The sequence below is a fragment of the Aythya ferina genome (genome assembly GCF_964211825.1).
Source record: "Aythya ferina genome assembly, chromosome: 9".
NCBI lineage: Eukaryota > Metazoa > Chordata > Aves > Anseriformes > Anatidae > Aythya > Aythya ferina.
Window position 1 is genome coordinate 23,040,413 of NC_140305.1, and position 23,618 is coordinate 23,064,030.

The 23,618-nt window shown below is 42.2% G+C and overlaps 1 protein-coding gene across 1 annotated transcript in view; it reads right to left on the minus strand.

Moving 5' to 3' along the window:
- FNDC3B (fibronectin type III domain containing 3B) overlaps nt 1-23,618 on the minus strand; it is a 174,287-nt gene that overhangs the window by 62,478 nt on the left and 88,191 nt on the right. Inside the window, exons 6-8 of the mRNA XM_084530178.1 lie at nt 22,153-22,440; nt 5,247-5,305; nt 361-518 (exon numbers count right to left, since the gene is read on the minus strand). Coding sequence (XP_084386304.1) covers nt 361-518; nt 5,247-5,305; nt 22,153-22,440 — 505 coding nt within the window. The remainder of the gene's footprint in view (nt 1-360; nt 519-5,246; nt 5,306-22,152; nt 22,441-23,618) is intronic.

The window sequence follows — 23,618 nt, forward strand, 5'->3', positions numbered from 1 at the left end:
CAGCTACCCCATTTGAATGGTGTACATGAAAGGGTTTTGACATTTACCACAGAAGTAACCTTTTCATCGCTAATGGGTGAGACAGCAAGGCATGCAAGATCTGCAGCGTGCTGGGGAGGCAGAAAGGGGAGGCAATGAGGGGCTTGGGACAGGAACTCCACCAGATCAGCCTCCAGCTGCAGGCTCCTTCACAGCAAGGGGGTTTGACGGGATGGAGAAGAAGAAATGAGAGGCTGCTGCAAATGTGCCCTTTTGTGCAACTGACGGGCATGCCAAGATATACCCTGAAAGGCTGAGAGAACTTATTTCTACTGAAAACATGAATTGAGAAGTGCACAAGTGTAAAAATGATACTGTTACCTGTAAATTATCTTGTATTTTCCATCTCTCCCTTTATCTGATAAGGCAACCTCGTAAGTACAGGTGTAAGGCAAACCATTGTTGTGTCTATCTGCATTTAAAAGGCCGGTGGGAGGTGACCAGGAAAGTAAAACTGTTCTTGCTTGAATATTTGTTACCTACAAAAGAAACAGAAGTTACTCTGAATTCCAAGAAAAACACCACCCTCTAAGCATTTGCCTTTTGTTCGCATCTTTACAGTCAATTTCTTGTAAACATGAAATTTCAGAGCTAGAGGTGTAAAGTCAAATATGGTCATCAACAACACAAAGACAAATACAGGTTCATAAACTAATCTCTAACAGATGAGGAAAACAGAGTCCTATAGATCATTTTATAATCATTTTTCTAAAGTTTTTGTTAGTGAGATTCTCTAATAAAACTCCAGTGGCATTTTCAGTCGTCATGTTCCTTCTCACAATTTGAAATGGCAATAATTCAACTGCAAATAATTAAAAAAATATTAAATCTGCAAAATTACCCTGACTCAAAAACAGGGTAATCCTGGGGATTATCCTAACAGAAGTTTAGCCCATCAATTTAAAATTGTATCACAAATCGATCACTGTAAGTTCTGACAAAGGCTGCATTTATGATCTGTGGTCATCGCTGGGTGCAGGAGCCTCCAAGCAGACAACTGGCTATCTCAGAAAGACAGCACAAACCATTAATGCGCATCTTCTGAAAAACGTCCAGAGAAGATGCTCTGCAGCCTCAAGCTCTCTGCCACTAGCTCTCCAATTTTCACAATGAAAATGACAGCCTTTTCTTTCTGTACTGTCAAATGTAAAGATGTTTTTTAGGATAGTAAAACGTGAGTTTTTATATCATTTATTTATTTCTCATACACATTAAATTTCATTGGTTTTATCATTTTAAGGGTCTCAATACACAAAGCAAAGCACTATTTCAGAAGGTGTGAGAGGAATGAGGCAGGTGCCCAGTTACACATTTCCTACTCTTTTCTTAAAGGTTCTGAACACCTTACCCATAAATGATGTGGTAACGAAGCGTTAACATTAATTTGCTGTGTAAGTGGGCTTCCAATGAAACAGCTCAGACTCAAGTTTGGACTCTGTCTGAACAGCCCCAGGAATGGGATGGAGTATCAGGGTTCAAGGCCTGTTTGTTTCCAAACCTGACACTCAGAGGTTAAAGATTTTCATTTACAGCAACACATTTAGTCTTGCCAGAAAGAAAACCTTTGTGGAACATAATGTGAAAAACAAGCTGTAAAGCAACAAGTTTTAAGTAGTATCAACCTTTTTTTTTGGTAAATAAAAAAAGATTGTGCATTCTTATATGAATTTTCATTGGACTTGTCAAATTTTTCTGATGCTATGAAATCAATGTTTACTTCAAAAACTTGGACCAATGAAAACTGATACCGGATTAGACAGCATATAAAAATCTTGAATGCATCAAATAAGACAAGCAAATTAAATATTCAATATAAATTTGTAAGTGAATTATGACAAAAGGGATTTAGAGCTGAAAGTCTGTATTTCAAATAATTTTGAATAGGTCATAAACATACATTACTACTACACCAGCTCAACCCATCAACACAAAGTTTCTTTTATTATTATGGAAATACGCTTGCATAATTGTTTTTCAAAAATTCAGACGGACTTGGAGCTTGAGGAATGATATCCTGCCAATGTTCTGTTGAAATGTTTTTCTCTATGACTACTCTCAAGGACACACGTATATATTCTGCATATGGTTAAAAACTCTGGCCTTTCATGAACTTTAGCAATCTGAAAACAGTTAGGTCTTTTAGAAGTTTCTTAAAATAAGAGAAAGTGCATTGTGGACTAACCACTAGAAAACATTAAGACTTGTATTCTGAAGGCAGTGCGCACACATTCCCATGCAGTTTCCAAAGCCAGCTCCTAAGCACAGTGCTCCTCCAGATACCTGCAACTTCTCACTGCTCCGTTCTGCTGCCCTGCTTTGGTGGCATTAAGTCCACACCTACCGCTGATGGCAATCTTGAAATACAATCCTTAGCTGCACTGGGTACACAAAGCAAGCGGAGTAAAGCAAGAGAGAGTTTGTCTGTACGATAAAGTCAGAGAAGGCAAATTTATACACTCCCTGGGTATATAAGGCAGCACAGTCAGAGCGAGCGCTGGGAACAGATTTATTTGCATGGTGTGAGATAAACCTATCTGCTGCTCACGGACTAACAGGCTCAGTATCATATCACGTTTACCAACCGAGGGTGTATCACCTCAGTATCTGATTTAATGGCCAAAGCCACCACTTCACCTAACTCCTACATGGAGCAAGAAACACTCGTTTTGCTATGAAAAAGGGCAGGTTAAAGAAATGGGGTTATGGTATGCTGAAAATAACAAGCAGGCTATGGCAGGCCAGCTCAGTAGCTCTAACCTCCTTTTGTCTTACCTACCCCTGGGGAAACAAGCACCTTTTGGAAGGTACTGAGCAGCTGAGCAGAACCGGAGCAGCACTTTTTGATGCTGTAAGGAACAGGATAGCTTATGTCACACTGCTGGGGCTAGGTCCCTATTGAACCTGCAGACATAAAAACCTGAAGTAGGAAACAGTTTACTGTTCACTTCTACTGCTGCCCTAAATCCATCCTACCGAAATACAAATAACAGAGCACCTTGTCAGAGGCTGGGCAGGAAACACGGCTTTTTTCGAGGTACCACACCCTGAATCTCATCCCTAAATTCTCAGCATTCAGCTCTTCTGGCTTTGCCTTCTAGCTGAGAAGTAACAAAAGATTCTCCCACAAGGCGTTTTGTATATCTCGTGAAAAGCAGAGTTAATTAGTTTCTGAAAACTTCTCGGTTTACACAGTAAATGCACGCTTTATACACTATCAAAACTTGGTGGTGTAAATAATTATTTGATAAAAGCCCCTGGGAAAGAATCCCAACTCCTGCACTGCTTTAATAAGGTTACAAGACTGATGAATATCAGCCCTTCCAGTCTTTCAGGTAATGAACAATGTTTCTGTACAACTTTCATTATCTTTCAAATTCCGGGTTAGCATTCACAGGCATCGTGTGGTTTGGGGTTTTATTGTGTGTGTGAGAACTACACTGAAAGCAACATTCATTTACTCCCTTGAGGGCAATGTTTGAAAGACTTGGGGGTCAAATGAATGCACGGTTATTACTGGGTCGAGATTTCGCTTTTTGACTATGGGCCTAATCCTGCAATTTTAGGCAAACACCTCTAAAATTAAATATGAGTTTCAGTGCAGAAGTCAGCAGGAGAAGGCTGCCCTTTGGAAAGCCAGACACTGCTTGAACCCTGATTCCCTGCTGCTGCAGCCGTGCCCCTATGCCCTGGGAGGTGCTGTGTCCTGAGCAGCTTCCCAGCCTCTCTGCCCCACTTCTGAGTGTGGGTTCAGGTTTCCCTTCCCTCAGCAAGGTGTTTGCTTCAGAGAGTGCTTGCTTGTCTACCACAGCATGAGTTAAAATAAAAACATGAAAGAGATAAATAAAAACATGAAATGTTTCTACTATTGAAAACAGGCTGCTTTTTGTGTGTTTTTAAGAAATCACTCATTTAAAAAGCTTGTTTACGTTGTGCTCAGAAAGGTGCAGCACATAGGGACACCTAGGCAAGCTAGATTAGAGATGGCTTTAAGTGACAGCATGGCCATGAGTCCCCTGCAGGCGCTGAGCATCCTCAGGATTTGCTCCAACAGCCTATCCCTCTGGATGACTTCACCGCTGCTCATACCTGAGATGGCTGCTGGAGTGGATGTACCACAGCCATATATGCTGCAGACACAGCACCCCTCTGCGTGCCACTAATTTACTGCTCTGTATCCTTCTTTAAATTGTGCCATTTCTTTCAGAACAGTTGCTTTTCTATATACACTTTCTTTCCCGTTCACATATGTATAAAGCTCACCAGAAAACATGGCCCAGTTTAATATTTATGCATAATGATACATTTCTTTCAGATATAATATTGATTATGTGCACACATAATCATTCATAGCAATTAATGGCTTGTGGTACTCCTCTGAGTTTAATTACTCACAAATGTCTAAGTTAGAGAGAAAGTAATAGATAATTCCCAGCATTCTTTCATTACATGTCATTAACATTGAACTAGGATGTCATATTTTAGATTTATTTTAAAGGTTCCTAGTTTTGAAATGATTTGAGGAAAATTAATTTTTGTCTATTGGTACTTTTTTGCTCTTCTCTACTTAAGTGCTCTGGCTGCCATAAATCTAATTACATATCGTGGGTCTTTATCTAGACCCACAGTACCCTTCTGGTTTCTCATTTGACACACCAAATTAGAAAAACATCACATTAAAAGGCCTTACAACCAGATTTATTAACAACCTTACCTGACCGTGGTCACACCCAACATCACGGTTATTTACACAGTGATTCAATTTCCATTACAATTCATGTGCTTTTATGGTTAAGAGAAACTTAGTGTATAGTAATTACCATTGAACAATAGAATTAGCTTAATTTAATCATGATCATAGATATAAATTGCTCATGACAAATAAAATTAAACCCAGGGGAAAGGGAGTAAGAGCTGTGTAAATCACCACAATGTGCTGGATTCCCCATGACACTGTTAATACTGGGAGCTCCCTGCAGAGAGCGACTGGTGCAATTCCTACAAATACCCTCAAGCATAAAAGATGCTTAAAATTTATTCCCACTGACCATATCCCTGTAAAATGAGATAGATATATATAGAGGCAACAATCTGTGAGGTAAAAATTCAGAGAAATTTGAAATCCCCAGTATGTTGTGACACAATCTACTTATCGTATTTGCTATTTTTGTACTTGGTATGTGGTAATTCTGGAATTTTTGATCACGTACCTGTGGCTTCTCCATTCCAGAAAGAATGTCTTGAACCCTTTTTGTTTCTGAATCATATTCTGAAAAACAGAGAACATGGACACAGGAAGAAAAATAAATCACTGAAACGAAACAGAAGTGTCAGCTACATCAACCATCCCTCAGGAAGCTGTGAACAGGACAGGCAGGTTACCTGCACATGGGCATCAGCTGCTTTGCTCGTGTGAATTTAAGGTATGCAGCTGCATAAATACTAGTTTTAACAGAGAAAAAGGAGGAAATGGAAAGGTTAGGATTATTTCTAGAGGTGTCCTCCACAATGTTATTAAGGGCTTTGGTTTCACAGAGCAGGAACACCCTCGTTCCAAGGACTGCCTGTGGAAGAGGCCTGGGCTTTCCACAACCCCGGTGCTGCTGAGCCCAGCCCCAGTGTGACACCCAAATGTCGCTCCCGGCATCCTCCCGCAGCCACAAGGCCCTGCGACACCAGGCCTCTGACAGAGATGTCATCTCCTCGCCCTGAGCTTTAAAAGTGCTGGCAGAGTCTGGTGGGCACAGCTCTGGCAGCGGCTTCTCCTTTCAGATTAACCATGTCCAGCCAGGCGACTGGCACGGCAGCTCTTGTGGGGGGCCGCAGGACTGGGCGGGAAGCACTTCTCCCAGATTAGATGCATTAATTAAGCACGGAAAGTGACACAACAGTGATCATCTGGGCTGTGGAATCAATATTCCCCTCACCTTTTCCCCGAAAAAGCCTTGAGGTAAAGCATCAGCTTAGAGTAATGAGGTGACACGAAGCAGCTTTATTCCTTTTGGACCGCAGCACTGAGAGGCCTCGCTTTCCACTACACTGTTCTCAAATGGAAAACTAGGAACACATTTTTTTTTCTTTTTCTTTTCTTTTTTTCAAATGTTAATGTTAAAGGTTTGCTAGCCAAAGCAGAAGAATATATTCCCCAACCCCCAAACAAAAAAAAAGACACAAAATTTGGCGTAGGAAGCAAAAAAAAAAATTAATAAAGAAAAACGGGTAAGATCACTTCAACAGCCTTCCCAACTGATTCCCCCAAAGCCTGACCTACTTCTTGTAGCCCAAGAATGCGTCTTTATTTTTGTCTGTGACCTGCTTTAAAAAAGTACATCTTCTTTTTAAAAATTCCATCCGCCTGGCTGCCAAAAAATAAAATTGGCTGAACGCTGATGGCAAGGCTCCAGTGTAAATGCCCATCTCTCCTACAAGAATGCACCTTGGTGCAGAGAGGCAATGACAGATCTGCTGCTCCGTGTATTCCTGGATTCCTTTTGGTCTCAGCCATTTGGAAAAGAAAATAATAGTAATAATTCAGAATAAGAGGAGGATAGCATGATTGCTTTTTTCCATAGTAGATAACCCTTAGAGTGTATTATAAAGTGCATAAACCGTCAGGGTTTAGCCAGCATAAGATAATACTGACTACACAGACGGACTAAATTGCTAAGGAAAAGTTTGAGATGCTGGTCCAAGTGAAAACGTCATCTAAATTGAGGGGGCTCAGGACTCAGGCTTCCTTTTAGCATTATTACAGATGCAGAACTGTGCCACAAAAGGCTGGATCCAGGTCTGGAAACTCTGGAGGTCCTGTAGGCTTATCTCGAAGGGATGTTAATAAGAAGCAGCTTCTGCAGCTACAGAATGCAACAAAAATGCTGCTACTATTCTATTGAAAGTTTATGGTTATTATGTCACCCTTAATTACAACCCCCAGAAGCTAAGCGTGAATCATTCTCAACCTTAAATCCCAAACATGTGGACTGAATTTTCTTCCCTCTCTCTGCTTTCTAGCAAGGATGCTATCTGTGGCACACTAAGCAGGAGAAGAAAATAAACCCCGGAGCCCAAAGAAATCTCACTTCTCTCTCCTGTGAAAAATGATCACTTTGTACAGTAACGAAGTCCTCTGACCCTGCCAGGTCAGGGCTGAAGGTTCAAATTGTTCAAAATACCGGAGCTGACTTTAAGACCTAAGGGAACTGGGTATACTCAGCAAATAAATAATAATAATTAAAAAAAAAAAAGTACCTCAGACTTCTCCACGAAGAGTCCAAATTTTTTGCTATTACCTCCCTAAGTATGTAGTGCGTTCACAATGAAGCCCTGAGTATCAGGCACACTGAAGCCTTGCATTAATAAGGACACGTGCACATTTATGTCCATAATGCGGACATTTATGTCCCCAAGAGTATATACAGAAACTGGAGATGGGAAGTTTTCTTCAAAGATTATGGGGAGAGGGAATGGGACATACACAAACCTAAGGTGACAATGTGAGCACGAAGAAATTAAGAACTGAAGTTGATCCTCATGGCCCAGACAGCTTGCCACAACTATCAAAGACTAGAATAATACACATATGGGTAGGCGTTACATCAGATATACCCTACATTGATGATTTGCTGGTACCATGAACCATTTTACAAAAGCAACAACAAAGAATGAAAAGTTTATCATAAAAATTGCCCTTTCATCACTAGCTTTGAAAGCACTATACCATACGGAAAGAAAGATGTGTGCCTTAGAGCTCTGCACTGAACTAAAACAAAAAAAGATTAATAGATAATGCCATGTGAAAATAGCACAAGTGTAAAATAAAAGGCAGAAAGCAACAGATATGCACATTAATGACACATAAGAGCAGAGAATAGCTCAGGTTGGAAGGGGACCCAGGAGGTGATCTAGCCCATCCTCTGCCTCAAAGTAAGAAAAAAAAACACAAAACACCAGTGTAACTTTGTCCCAGGGAAGCACTTAACAAAACAGAAGCTACCAGCTTTGAGAGAGAAAGTAGCTGACAGTTGTCACAGTCTCCTAGTCTTTCAAAAAGTTAGTTTCCCATTTTATGAGCCATAAAAGTTCTCAGGCCGCTATGGATGGTTGATCTCCTTTCAATAACAAATGTAATTATTCACAGTCTCCTGAGCTAGACTAAGCTAAGGAGAACAAGACTTGTCAGGAATCCTTCCCTCAGCAGGAAGCTGGCCTCACCTGCCAGCCCCTCTCATAACACATTAGGCATCAAGCTCAACATCCTTCTCCCACGCCAACTAGGAGCAGAAATCATTTGGAAAAAGAAAATGAGACAAAAAACGTCTTACATATTCTGCAGCGATAATACAGAACGGCTGAAAAGCCTTTTTCCTGCAATAACACCTACCCCATGGCTGTTGATAACCATTACGTGTTGATGAGTCTTCTACACGATGAGCTCATGGGCGTATTTCGGGATGAGGAGTGTACGCTCACACACACAGGTGCAGTGGTAGAAAGGTGGAGAAGAACAGGAGGAGGAAGAGAGGGGCCGTGAGGTCCCTTTTGCTTTCCTTTCTTGACACTGGGCAAGGAATTTCAGCCATGTCATGGAAGAACCCAACTAACACTTCAGGTCATTGTCCCGTTATAACTTTTCCCCTCAACATCTGTTCCCTACATCTGCCATGGCAACTCTTCATCCTAGGAGGAAGATGGGGGTGGGGATAAAATCCTTGTGAATGCTCATGGAGTCCTCCAAGGGACAGAACCAAAACAGTTATCCTGCAGTTCCCAGTGTCTAACAGATATTAGAGCTGTCCCGAGGTACAAAACGAGGTTCTCATTCCCAAGTTGTGGGTCAGTTGGATCCAATATCCCAGCTGTAAGACCTGGATTATATCTAAGTTTATATTTTGATCATCTCTCTTTTTTCAAAGTTTTGGGTCATTACCAAAGCTTCACAGATATAACCAGGAGTAAATGCCCCCCAAAATAAGGAACACTTTCCCAGCAGCTGTTTGGTGCTAACAGGGTTTCAATGCTAATTCTTGCTGAACTAAAGCCTTTCATTATACGCTTCTGTTAGCCTGCATCTATGTTCCTTTCTGCACGTACAGTACAAATATAATTTTCAGACCTTTCCAACAACACTTCTGAAATCCAAGAACAGCTTTAAAAACCGGGAAAAAAAATCTTTTCATTTCAAGGTAAGTTTGAAGTTTCCATGAATAGTTTTCATGTTTGCATGAACAGCAGCTGTGTATGTAAATGGTTTGAAATAGCTACAAGCTCTAAACTAATTAACATTTTCCCATTGCAAATACAGATTTTAGGTTTGTTCTGCATTCTTTCCTTCACAGAAAGGAAGAGGTCCAGCTTAATACTTAGCTTCTGGCCACAGAGAGTATTTACTGTTTCAACAGCCTTCCCATTCCAGAGGCATGACATCAGCACTAGCACTTCACAAACTTTTAGTCTAATTCTCAAGCAGAGCTCCATGCTCACAGATATGCCAGTCATAACATGACATGCTTTCTCTGAATTTGTTCCAGATTTATTGGGGCTGTGACCAGCTTTAATGCTAGGAAAGATCTTTTATCAGTCACGTACAGCACAACCTGCAAGAAAACAAACTCTTCAAAATGTAGCACAACTCCTTTGCGAACTGCCTACTGGTGTCAAAGTTTAAGACACAAACAGACTTTTTCTTTTCAGATTATTGTAGAAATTTAAAAACTCTTCATACTAGGACAAAGCAAAAACTTCAGATGCCACGTGGCAGCTGAGTCACAGAAACGAGGACCACCGGGGATGTCACACAGTCATCGAGTCTGTCATCCCACACTGAAACACAACCACACGAGAGATTTCTAATGCTTTCACAGATCCCACTTACTGCTTTCCTCTGGGATGCTTTTTAAACTGCTCGCCAGCCTTCTGAAGAAGTGGCACCAGCACTGGCCACGGCACTGCAGCCGAGCTCCCTGCAGGACCTGGTTACACAGCTCGCTTTGGGGTTGCTGCTTCTTGTTGTCTACAAGGCAACTTGATTTTTGTTTTGGTAGCCTACTCTATCTCCCAGAACTACTTTGCAGAACTACTGCATAGTAAACTAAACTAAAACTAAACTTAACTAAAATAACGCAGGTTTGAGAAGAACTGGCTAAAATGGAGTACTTTGTTCTTGCCTCTATCAAACTGTTTTTCTTTCAAAGCCAATTGAGTTTGACTCATGTCCTGTTGCGTCCTCCTTCCCCCTGTCTTAATCCATCGAGCAATGCCAACCCTACCCCAGCCTGATATGGGCTTTAATTTAATAAGAATCAATCTTTATTCCAGCCCTCAATTCCTTAATGAAAATATTGAATAAAGTAAGACCTAGGACAGATTGCTGCTGAATATAATTTGATTCATCTTGCCAGCTTGTCCAGTCCAGGACAGTGCCATGGATAAACAGTAAGGATATGTGCTAGCAAATGGCTGCAATAGAGCAGAGCAAATTCAGTCCATACTGAACACACATGGCTTTATGCAACTCTTCGCAGCACCACTTCCACAATAGACAAAACTTTGTGAGTCCAAGAATCCAGAACTTGGGAAAAAAGTCTATTTCCAAAACAGTCAAACACACCACGCTAAAATATAGTACACAAAGGAGGATTACTAATTAAGCCTAAAAGTATCAGGAGAGCTTTCAATTCTAAATACTTAGTATTTCAAATATTCTGCTAATGACATGAAAAAGCTAACAAAAACGTTAGTAAGAACATGACTGCAGCTTCCATATCTAACATAGAGGGCTTGGCATTGTCCAACTTCAAGAAAAGATCCAATCATTGAAGTGTTTCCATTCTTAAAAATAAAAAATAAAAACTGCAGTGTATGAGAAATCTGCAGAAATCTGCTTTATGACCTTAGTAAGGAAAAGAAAAAAACCTCTAGCCATCCTCACTCACTGAAATGTATGCCTCTGCACCATTGTAATTTATGCGTATATTTTCTACTTTAAATGATCTCTTGGCCATAGTTCATATCTATCAATTTGATAGTTTTACCTCAACTGCTGTAAGTATCCTACCACCAATGGGGCAGGATACTTTAAAATATCTAGAGTGCAAGTTCAGTTCATGTGGTTTATCCCTCTGTTTCACGTCAGTATTCTGCAACTCTAACCAAAGATATCTGCTATCACTTCGACAAGCATCAGATGTTTTCACATCAAGCTGATGTAGAAGCACTCAGCTGTATGTAACAAAGTCACTTCTGCTAAAAATTGTTTTAAAAATATAAGTTAATTGCATTCAATCCTCCCTGTCCTCCAATATTGTTTTGATGTGTATTTTTTTTGGGGACGCATCAAGGAAAATAACATCAGCTGCACCTACAAGGGAAATGAAATGCTGGATGCAAGGGACAAATGGAGCGTAAGTGACATGTTGGATTTGTTTTTCTCTGCTTCTTTGTTGCTACTGCTGGGACACAGTAATAACAACTTCTGCTTTACTGGCGGAAGATCTGAGTGAATTCCTACTGTGAACACGCAGTCAGTCCATTAGAAGGCAGAAAAGGGCTTTCTTAGGAAAATATAGCAACCGCCCCATCTATATAACATACATATTGCTTCTTAAGAAAGCACTTTGTACAAATTACAAGGAAGATAACAGATGCAGTGCACTACATATGGCTGCAGCTGGCTGGTTTTGAAGAAACATCAAATCAAACAATGACTTAACCCACAGAAACAGAGAGAGCACAAGCTCAATCTGCTCTAACAACAAACTCCACTCACACACAGGACCTCTTCTTGGAGAGCTCTTTGCTACTTTTGACTTGCTTTAGCTTATTTTCTATATCAAAGTAGGGGGGCTTGTTTTGGTTTTATTGTTATTTTAGGTATCGTTTCTTTTGCTCTTACACAACAGCAGCCTGCATGCTACGTGGGTTTGAGAAGACAGGAATCTGCAGCCAAACACAGGCTGACTGCACCAGCTGCCACATGCAGTGGCCACCAGTCTTCCCTTCTGTGAGGAGCACTGAGGAACGGCTTAGCTGATTCATAGAAACATAGCTAACCAAGAATAACCATGTTATATACTGTTGTTTTTTACTAGCATAATTTAAGTGCTTCAGGCTACAATTTAAAAACACTCCCCTAAGTTGTGCTGGCATAGGCAAAACCCCCTGCCTGAGCAGGCAGGCAAGCATCCACATGTGCAAGACAGGTAAAGATATGCCACACATGCTAATTCCTACTCATGCTGGCAAATTCTCATGGGTGAAAGCTATTAATAAGGTTCGACAAAGGATCTTTGCAGCTAAAAATGTGAGTCTCTGCAGCTGGACATAAAGCCCTACGGCTGTCATCAGCTGAGAGACGCAGCACGTCTGCCTTCTGGCCAAGGAGGGGACAGGCGGCTCTGCTGCATGGGCTGCGTGCTGAAGGGGCACCAGGGAGAGCTGCAGCTCGGTGCTCTATGTACCTCACTGGTCAGATCATACAGGCAGGCTTGGAAAATATTTTTTTTAAAATTAGACCAACAATCCTTTCCAATGGTTTAAATCATTGTCCCTTCCTGCTCTTCGCCCAATTTTGACTACTGAAAGAACTGCTATGATGTGAGTTTATTAGTGTGTGTTTGTTTTAAACAAGCATTACCTCTCTTCTTTTTTGAATTTCTTCCTTTTCTGCATCATTTGTGATTTGGTTGGATTTATAGCAGCTATAATTATTCAATATATCTTTGCAAAACACTCTTCTACTTATTCTTTTAGAAGTTTTTAAGTAGACTACTTGCAGTTGGCATTAATGCCTTTCATTTGAAACTACCAGAAAATGTTCTCATTTGAGAAGGAGGCTGAAAGGGCTGCTTCAAATTCTCCCGGAGCTCCTGACTCACAACTTCTGGGTAAAAATCTGATGCTTCATTTCAGCTACAAGCTTTGCCGGCAAACGGTAGCCTTTTTTTAGAACAATGAAGTTCTTCAAGCATCTCATGGGTTTCTACGACAGCTGGAATGTGCGGCATCGCCTCATCCCTAATTCCTTCCATTTATTTGCGTGCTGTTCCATGCCTTCCCTCTCTCGGTTCTCCTTATTTCCTGTCACTTCAGCCCATGACTGCCTGTCTGTCTCGCCTTCATCAGTATTCAAGAGCCACGGTCCGACCTGGCAGGGCAGCCCGGGCAGCCCTCCAAGTCTGAGGAACTGAGCGGTCATTCAAAAGCAGAAGTAACTTCTGCCCAGATCACCACATTACTACTATTATTACTCCAGGCTGCCACAAACGAGGTGGTCGAAGAGGCCCCGCAGGTATCCCCAGTCCAAGGGAGGAGGAGGAGTGGAGGCCCAACCGCGCCTCGCAGTTTTTGATGCTCCTCACGTTGTGAAAGGCCTCGACAGCGACTCAAAAGGAGGCCTGGCTGCTGCCAGCTGTGAAGTGACGTTATCTGGAATTTACAGACGCGAGATTTCCTCTCGGAAATAAAAGGTTCCCTTCAGTCACGGCAACTGACTTCTCAGCAGCTGGGCGATGTGAGGGCCAGAAAGTCACGGATCCGAACAAGGAGAGGCAGTCTCACCACTTCTCCTCCCAGCTGAGCTCTACATTGATGGAAAGCACGAGTTTGACAGCACAAAAATTACAATCTTCTCCTCACGGGCCAGTCAGCAGCAGCTCTGCTGCATACCACCGCCAGCCTGAGATGCAGCAGACTTCACTAGCATACATTTGTCTCCATCATACTTTCGCTCCATGGTCCTTCTTGCTGAGACAGCCAACACACAGGTCCATCCATATCCGAGGTGATCCCTGAGCCCTCTAAGATGTGAGTGGGAAACACAATTCCTGTCAAACACAGCCTCTGACAGGCCTCCAGCGTTACCAGCCCAGGCGGCACTCAAGCGAGAGGTTTTCCAGCCCTGTGACTGCAGCCCCATGCCAATGGAAACAGCTTTCTCCGAAATACCGTCTCCAATGCAGGGAGACAATGGGATCAGAATTGAACCTAAAACAAGCTTGCCTTTTCTTAACCCTCAATACGACCATACGAAAAAGGGCCTTTGATGATCTGCCCCTTACGCACAATAATGGCGTTTTTCCGATCAAACAAAAAACTAGCAAAATAGCCTGCAAATCTCCATATTTGCACAGGAAAACAATCAGACAGCACAGCTGAAACAAACTCCATAGGAGCTCCAAACGTGGTCTGGATTAAACACTGCTCCTCAGCCAAAATTAACAATCCCCTTGGCAGTGAGCGCCGTAAAGCCACCGGTCTGCTACAACAATGCGAAGGCAGCAGAGCACTTCCCGAGGGTAGATGCGTAGGGGTGCCCCTCAGAGGCTAAGCAGCTTTAAGAAAATAACTGCAGGCCTAATTTTGCCCTCAGCCACAACCACTCAGCCTCATTTGAATCAGAAGAGAAATGGAGAAACACCTTTAGACTTCGTTGCAGACAATGGAAAGAGATACTATATTTTAAGAATAATTGCTTTTTTTTAAACTCTTGGAAAGAGTCAGAGTCATTCATCTTCCCCAAGAAAGTAAGCAAGCAAAACTTTATCTAAAGCAGGACACGACATATATGTATTCACTGTACTTGATTTTAACGTTTACACTGAAGTAGAAATTTTATTTCCATGCACTATTTACTGTATCTGCATGTTTAAAAAAAAATTAAAAGCAGACTTTTCCTGTGGAATCGCAGAAAAATCACTCCAAATTTGAAATACGAAGAGTTTTCGTGGAACCTGCACTGGGATTTTCCACTGCCAAACCAGGTGAATGGCTACAGAGTCACGATGCCTTTTGAGTGAACCCCATCCTAGCTGTTCTGTTACAAATGACATTATTAACCTCTTTTTCCAGATGAAAGCAACGCGATAACCAGATTGCAGGCAGCTGGGGGGACATCACAATAACCCAAGAAAAGAATGAACATTTTTTGCATTCCACTGAGCCAAGCCACTACACCTCAGCGATGGGGAAGCTGAGGAGCTTCCACTGCCCTCTAAATCAACTCGCACACCGACAGTTTGACAGCAGAACAGAAATAAACTGTCTTCCTAATGACGGAGGACAAGCAACTCACTCAAATAACCCCAGCCTAAATTATTTTGCAGTCAAATCTGAATGATGACCAGCCTACGACGACTTCAACTAGAAGCATATCAAATAACATTTCATAAAGAGCAAACGTGACCAACGCTATCATTTCCGAAGGAGAAAGCAAAGTGAGTTTTGCGAGGCAGCAAGTTGTTTTTGTACAAACTTTGGCTTAGGGCTGCGTGCAGCTTTGCAGCCGTTGGCTTTCCGTCTGCTCCCCAGCTGTGCCCCCAGGCCCCTCGCACAACTCCTGTGCACGCCGGAGCATGAGAATCATGCACTCTGCTCAGCCTGACGGCTCGTCCGCTACCAGGAACAATTTTTAAACATGTGTCTCAAGTGAACCCAGCATAAATCCATTTCACTGGCAGGTGCTGAATTCCTTCAACACATTTTTTTTTAAATAAAAAAGGCTGCCATGATGATACTAAGTACCCTCCCATGTCTCTGACATAAGTCAAAATCCCTCGTCTGTGTGTCCACACCGAATAGCTATAATTAAGTTGGAAGAATTGTCTGTGCAAACAGCAGTACTGCATGGGATACAGACAATATACAACCTCAGATACTTCAATCATTTTCACCACTTTGAAATATTCAAAATATTTCTCAGAAATATCCACCTGATTACAGCTCACTGGGAAGGCTTCAGCAAAGCTACAGGAATTTCAACTTGATCTGGATTTCATTGCTGAGATGAAATTCAGACAACAGTCACATGAATCAGTAAATCAAAGCAGCTGCTTCTAAGCACAGCTCCTTGCAGAAAAAAATAAACAAAAAACAAAGCCCCAAGCTTCAGGACAAAATATTTTATAATAAACCTTGGAGAAAATGGAAATGACTGCTTCATTCTAAAAGAAAGTTTATCCATTTTTTAATTGCAATACTCAAAATTTTAGGAATCAAATTCCACCCTTCTTCAGAAAAGGAAACTCAGTGATTGGCTTTGTAGCCCAGCCTAAGAGATGTAGATAAACAAAACCCATTAGCTTCAGTGGGACGTGAAATTTCAATTCATTGACTTTGTAAATCCAAATGAATATACAAACAGACATTGTTCAGAACATCTGGGTATACAAATAGGGTTCATTAAATTATTAGGTGTTTTATTTTTTATGCTCTGGAGGGAGGAAATGTTCTACCTCTTCACTAATAAATACCCTCTCTAAATACCCTCTCCCTTCTGGCTCAATGTCCCAGATATGTCCAAATAAGGGAAATTTGTTTCCCTTCCTTTGTCGGTGGTCCACATTATCTCCTGCTAACTGGTGAGAATACACTGTTTATCTTGTTCTGAAGCTCTGTGACCTTTATGTAACTTCTCCCCAGCGCAGGGATTTAGTCACCGAGCATTTAAGCAGGATGAAAATGTGCTTGATATATTTTTTTTCTGTTGGTTAGCTATCTATAAATTACGTAAACTCCTAGGAGAAAGTCTCAGACTCAGATTTCACTCTTCTGGATTTGACTGTCGGCTGCAGCAGAAGCTGCAAATTCTTGAGATAATATGAAGATCCTTTGGGGGAAGAGGTTGTGCCTTACGTCATTCAGCACCAACTTCCTGATAAATCATGGAGCAGATAGCTTATCCAGCTCCCCTTGGCAGTGGTAACACGAGACAAGGGAGGGATGAAAGCAGATGGGACAAATAATATCAGGGTCTGAAGAAGCTGGTGAGGATTGTGAAAAAACAGCCTTGGGGAAAAAATAAAACAAGGATTTTTAAGTCACTAGTGAGGTCAAATGAGAGCTCTGGCTCCTGACTTCCCCCCTCTTTACTGTATACTTACCTAGACGGACTTTGAGCTGCGTTTCTAACAGTCTAGCTTGCTTATTAAGATTAGGAAGCTGCAGTTAAGGTTTATTTTGTCTGAGCTTCTGCGATGGCACTGAAAATGTAACCAGAACCATGGTCACCCACTCTCCCCTAGTTATGTCTCAGAGCCATGGAAGCCCAGGAGCCCAGCGTGGAGCAGCTTACAAGCATGCCAAGTGAAAATGTCCACGGCTACCAGATGTTCTGTTTGTATTTTCAGGTACAGAAAGTCTGGATGAAACCAAATTTAATGTGTTTACGTTCACCTTTAAAAGTAGGTTAGATTCAAGATGAAAAGCATCATGAAAATAAATTAAAAGGCAAGAGATTATCATCTAAATAGGAGCGTTACCAACAAATTCTAGTGCCTAGGTTATGAAGCTGGTTCTTTCATGGCCGAGGGAAAGAATAAATTAGCACAGGGCTTGGACTTGCTTTTCAGTATCACTGGTCTTGTGATGTTTACGTTTTACATCATGGGACTTCGATAGAGAAAGGTAAGTCAAATCTCAAGGCTGAAGAGGGAACAGATTGATCTTTTCTCCCTCCATACAGTGTCTTTCTCGGTGAAACTGGATAAACATCTCAGAGATTCTTTTTGCTGAATAAAAGCCATAAATTAAGTCTGATCTGGATAAATTCTTGCATGCAAACAGATTGACATGAACGTGGGAATGTACTTTGCTTGAACTCTGCATGATGTCAGTGCTTCTAATACACTCATCAGTCAGTAGGAGCTCGCTGAAGTGGACAGTTAGGTGATTGCTACAAAGCATTAAGCGGTGCAGGAGCTGTGCAGCCCAGCTAGCAGACCTGGCTCTGGTGCACAAAGGTGTACTCGGCACGTCAGAAACTCAAAACCATTTCGCTTTCTGCCTGGACAAACAATTTCACACCCTATTACCTTGGAAAAAATACAAAAAGACTATTTAAGAAGTATCCATACATCCAAATAAGAAGAAAGAAGAACACAAGCTGTGTCATGATGCAGGAGATGAGGCAGAGGCACAAGAATATCACACCGCTAATTCCCTGGTGCCACAAATTAACCGTGGCTTCTCAAGGTCAGATGAGTGCCCTAATTAATGCATCATATTTCCTCTTGCTTATTAAAAATACAAAAAAAAAATGCACACACAACACGAAGCATATTCCTAATTAGATATGAATCTAAACAATTCAGTCAGGTAATGTTGTTTGCTGAAACTGTAAAAAACACAGCAAGAGCAGTAGCACGATTCAGATCTCATATGTGATGATCTACCCTCACAAGATCCAAAATGTTTCCATTTCCAGTAAATACCGCTTCATATTTCATTACTCAGTACAGCTCTAAAATTCACGTATCCTGACAAATGCATTTTAGTCTTTGGAGTGTTTCTTTTTGTGCCATGCTACCAATAAAATCACTGTGTCAGTTTTGACATCTTGTCTTCAGGAGACAATCTCGTTAAATCTCCGTATTTTATACAATTTTACACTGATTTAAGGAAACAGAGGAAGCTGCACGTACGCAGGGGTATCCCGTACGTCTGCAGTAGAACCATTTATGATAAATTCTGTCCACAGAACATTTCTACGCGGGTATAACAGATGTCCTCACCAGTATGTACAAAATCCCAGACTGGTTTAGATCAGAAGGGACCTCAAAGCCCACCCAGTCACACCCCCTTGCCATGGGCAGGGCCCCCTTGTAGCAGCCCGGGCTGCCCAAATCCCACCCAGCCTGGCCCTGGGCACTGCCAGGGATGGGGCAGCCCCAGCTTCTTGGGGCAGTGTGGGCAGTGCCTCACCTCCCTCATAGCAAAGAATTTCTTCCTAATGTCTAATCTAAACCTCCCCTCTCCGTTCAAAACTGTTACTCCTTGTCCTGTCACTACACTCGCTGCCTGTTCCTCACTCCATTCATCAATTCCTGGCTAAGAGAACATAAACATTATATATATTGCCGCAGTGTTCCTCAGCCCCAGAGCTTTCAGGGACCAGAAATAAAGAAACTACTCTTTTAAGCTGTTAAATCTGTAGAACTTGCAGGTACAGATACATACACGGCCCAATAAACTTGCAAAACCGATTCAGGACTAGAATAGAAAAGAATTGGCAGGATCCAGAATGAGTAAGTGGAGGAACTTCGCCTGGTTCCTGTCCGCACTGAATCACATCTCCCTCAATTTCCCTTTAATTCGCAGGCTCTGGAGTCGTCAAGCTTGACACAATTAAAGAACAAACTAAAAAAATAAATAAACCCCCACCCTTTTTCTAAATATATTTAAATGTTACAAAGCAAATGGAGATCAGGATGGGCTTGAACCAAGATCCCTGCCAGCTCCATTTATTTCCTATGTTGTCATCCACCCTGCATGACGTCCCAGCAGCTTCCTGAGCATATTCCACATGGCTCGAGGACACTTGCTGACAGTGGTTCTCGCGAGCATCCACCCAGGCTGACAGCTCCAGCCAACTTTACCTCTGTGTCAGCAGCTTCTGATGGAGCTGGAGCACAAGGCTTTCTGTATGGAAACGTCAGCCTCGTGCACATTGGAAAAAGGAAAAAAAATGTAACCAGCTGATTAGGAAGCAAGAAAAGAGATCAGTATTAAGAAAGATTCGCTTAAGTACTTCTTTTTTGCTGAGTTCAGTACTTTTAAGGTGTTTGCAAAGTAAAACCACCCTGGTTGGAAAGGTCTCTTGCTAAGCCCATTTTCCAAGTGTTCCTGACACATTCACCTCAACCAAATGAGCACACGGAGGTAGCTGTATCTCCTGACAAACGTCCAGCAGCAACGCAGGCAGGGATGGATGTAGGCAATGGTTTTCACCTTTGGGAACACCTCAAGTGTGCTTCAGTGCACAAAGTCAGACGTGCAAAACCTCATTCTAGGAAAGCTCCACTTTTGTGGTTTTAGGCTGGTTGTACACATACGATAACGGCATTACAAAGGCTTATGATCCATCTACTGTCCCTCCGTTGTTCTAGGGCAGAGAATGGGTAGAGGCAGCTTCTGCAAGCCAGGTGTACGTTCAGGTGCTGGTGAAGCTGCCTGCCCGCAGCCCACTCGTGTTGTTTGTGCTGGCAGCCGTGCCCCAGAGCCCACCCCGTGGACGGGCAGGATGCACTCACCGGCTCCACCTCCCGCTTCCCACTCCTGCTCATGGGAGTGCTGTAGTTCTGCCTATCTTAGGTTCTGAAAACTTCAGTGAGAGCTAAAAAAAGATTTTATCTGATCTGAAAGAAAAAATGTTTTAGTAGCACAGAGGCAAAAGCATCATAAGAATGCTTAAAACTGCTCTGTTCCCACCGCGCTTGCGGTCGCACACAAAGCTTCCCAGCTAGCAGATCATTCCACGACCAAGGAGCGAACCACCGAGTGCACGCGAAGGAAGTGACTCAGACTGAAATTCATAAAGGACAGCATGAATGGGACAGGATTTCCGCTTACAGCTCTTTTACATGGCAAGGCTCCTTTCAAAAAAAAAGAAAAAAAAAAAAAGGAAAAAAACAGCCAATGCCTCCACTCCCAGTCAGGTTTTAAACCAGCTCTGCAGAAAAGCAGCAGCATGGATTGCAAATCAGAACCCCTACACCAGGCCTCCAAGCCCTCTATCTGCACAAGACACTGTCCATCCTACCACAACAAACACACAGAATAGTTGCTAACCTTTCAATGAGAAGCCACTGGTTTTCGTTTCTTTTTTAAATTCTACAGTGGCATATTTCTAGCATACAGCACAAGCCAAAAATCTTAATTTCAACTCTGGCTCCCAAAAGCAAGACACAATGCTGTCATTGAAAAAGGCCAGAGGAAACGCACGTCATTTACATATTCCAGCATCATTCACTTACTCAACTTTAGCACTACTGATGATGCTGTCACCCCATTTATTGCACCAGTGCTGAACCAGCTCTTTGGAAAAATCCTGGTTCCTTGAGCATCATCAGGAAGCAGCAAGGCATTGACACAAGGCAGAATGTTCCAGAAGCACTTACGTGCATAATACACGCAATTAGTGGGTATTTTGATGGAAAAGTACGTTATTAACTTAAATATCTCATGTCCCGTAATCTGGAAAAAGTAAAGTTGTCCTTGTGTGGTATGATGAACATTTTCTCCAGTATTATTCTTACAGCACCGTGCAATAACCTTGCTGTAGTCATAACAGAGATTGCTTCGAGGTGCCTAGCAAGAAGCAACACAGCCCTGCAAGAAATTGCTGCCGAGAAACGATGCTCGGGCATCATGTTACTCAGACACACGGCACCAGACCCAGGAGCAAAAATGCCTGTTGTCCACTGCCAGGTGCCAGCAGAGGAGCGTGCCCACAGTGCTGTGAGGGCATGGCATAGCCCCATCCAGCAATGCCACGATGCCCAGGGCAGGCTGCTAAGCTCCTGGAGGGCTGAAGCTGCTGAGTGGTAGCACAATCTGGCGATCCAACGTGGTTTCTACTAACTGCAGCAAGAGGCAAACTTCTAACTCAGTGAGCAAGCTCCTGCTCCAGCAACATGCAGGGATCCTGGTCGCCCTGCCAGGCAGCTGCTGGCCTGCCCCAGTCCCAAGCCGGCTCACCAGGTCGCTCTGACACCCGAGCACACACAAAAGACCTGCCAGCTGCCACCCCACGTGCACGCTGACCTGGTAGGAACAATAAGCTATAAAACACAGCTGAACCTCAGCTAACAAATTCTTGTGAAGGAACCTATCGCCTTCAGTTCTCCTGCACCTTTCTCCAAGTTTTACTCTGAATTCATACATTCCTATGTGCCTCTCAAGAGGTTTTTGGTTAGTCTGGTTTTCCAAATCAAGACTCTTATTCTTTAAGTATGATATACCTTTTATAGTTTTTCCAGGGTACTCTGCAGTTTTGGAAGCAGCAACACAGCATCATCAAATTTTTAACTAGTGGCAGACGTGAATCCACACACACACAGAGTGCAAGCCAAAACAGCTCTCGTTTCTAACAGATAAAAAGGGAATGATGCTACAGCTACCAGGGAATAGTCATGAAAGATAGGAAGGCAATGGGTTCATCTTACAAAACAAATATAGCAGAGCAAACTCAACGTTTATGTTTAAGTTCACACTGTATTAACACTGTCTTTATGTGTGGGTGGCAGTGTTTTTTTGGCATAGTTACTAGATCCATATACAGGCGGCCGGTCGTAAGCCGGAAAGGTGCAGTAAAAAGGAATTAAAAATAAATAAAACTGTCTTTACCATGTGGCTCTTGTTCATTAGACTTTGGGCTGCTTCTTGCTCTGCGCTCTGGCTTCTTTACTCCTGGTGCCCCCCCGCCGCCTCCACTGCTTGCTCCATTGTGGCTCTTTGCATAACCATTATATACAGTTGTGCAGCTGCCTATATGGCTTTTGTAGATGGATGAAGGAGGACTATTCAGACGGTTTTGGCGATCAATCTGCCTGTCTTTGAGTTTTTTGTGCTGTGGTTTGCTGTACTGATCTTCCCTGGTAATATAGCTGGACATCCCATATAGTGGTATGATTTCTGAAACGAAAGAATTCGCCCACATTAAGTCAGAACAGCAACAAAATTCTTCAGAAAAGCAGATTCCTGACCATCTCCAAATTAAATACCAGAGTTTCCTTATCACTTTTACAACAAACCATTTATTTTTTCTTCTAAGAAAGCTCTTCTGCAGAACTGATGTATTTTTTTCATCATATTAAGTGTGCTCACTTGCTGATTGAGATTTTGTAATTCTTTGGATGAATGTGTATCTAAAAGTAAAATACAGTAATTGGGGCAATCAGATTTCAAGGAAAAGTCCAGGGAGACTAATGCTTTGGAAAAAAGCCTTCCTAAATTCATTAAGCAATCCAGCAGATTCTTCCCCAGAACTTGACCGGACAGAATAAGCTGAGATGCCCTGGTGTCCAGCTGCAATCGTGTCAGTCCCACCTGCCTGAGGAGAGGAATGGAAGTGCAGCCTGAAGTGAAAGCTTTGGGTTTTACAACGGGAGCTGAAAAAGATAAACCATCTAAAAAAGCTTGAAAAATACCACAGATATTACACACATACTTCAGATAAACATTAAATACGTTCCCCACCTCAATATGTTCTTTACAATCTTGCTACACCCATTCATGCGTTATCACGAACACTTGTGCAGCAAGCAGGCATCCCACCCAGTATCAGTAGCCTTGTTTTAAGCTGAGATCACCGTGTGTACTGTATTATAACTCTCCAAGTCGTTTCAACTAGCTAGATTCCTTCTTTTCTACTTCTCTGCTGTCTGGTCCTTTACCTTTCCTTTTCTGGTTACACGATCATATTTAGATTCTCACACCAACTACCTGGTTAAGAACAGCGTGATACAAATAAATACATTTCTGTTTATAGTACAAGCCATTGGGCAAGTGGGAAATGGTGGATTAATACTCATGAGTACAATAGTCACCACTTCAATTATTTTAGTGTCACAAGTATAGGTCATTCCAGCAAGGCAAACAAAGATTTATTTATTTTCTTAATTTATGTTTAAGTTGAAACAGCCTCTTACTATCCGAAGGCTATAGAAATATTCAACATCTACTTTGCTAGTAGCTGAAAGCCCTTGTGTTTACCTAACACGCTCCAATGCTTGCACACAACACTTTGTTAAACTCCCTGACAAACTGCACTGCTCCTTTCTCAAGAGAAAAACTCCTCACCTGTTTATCTG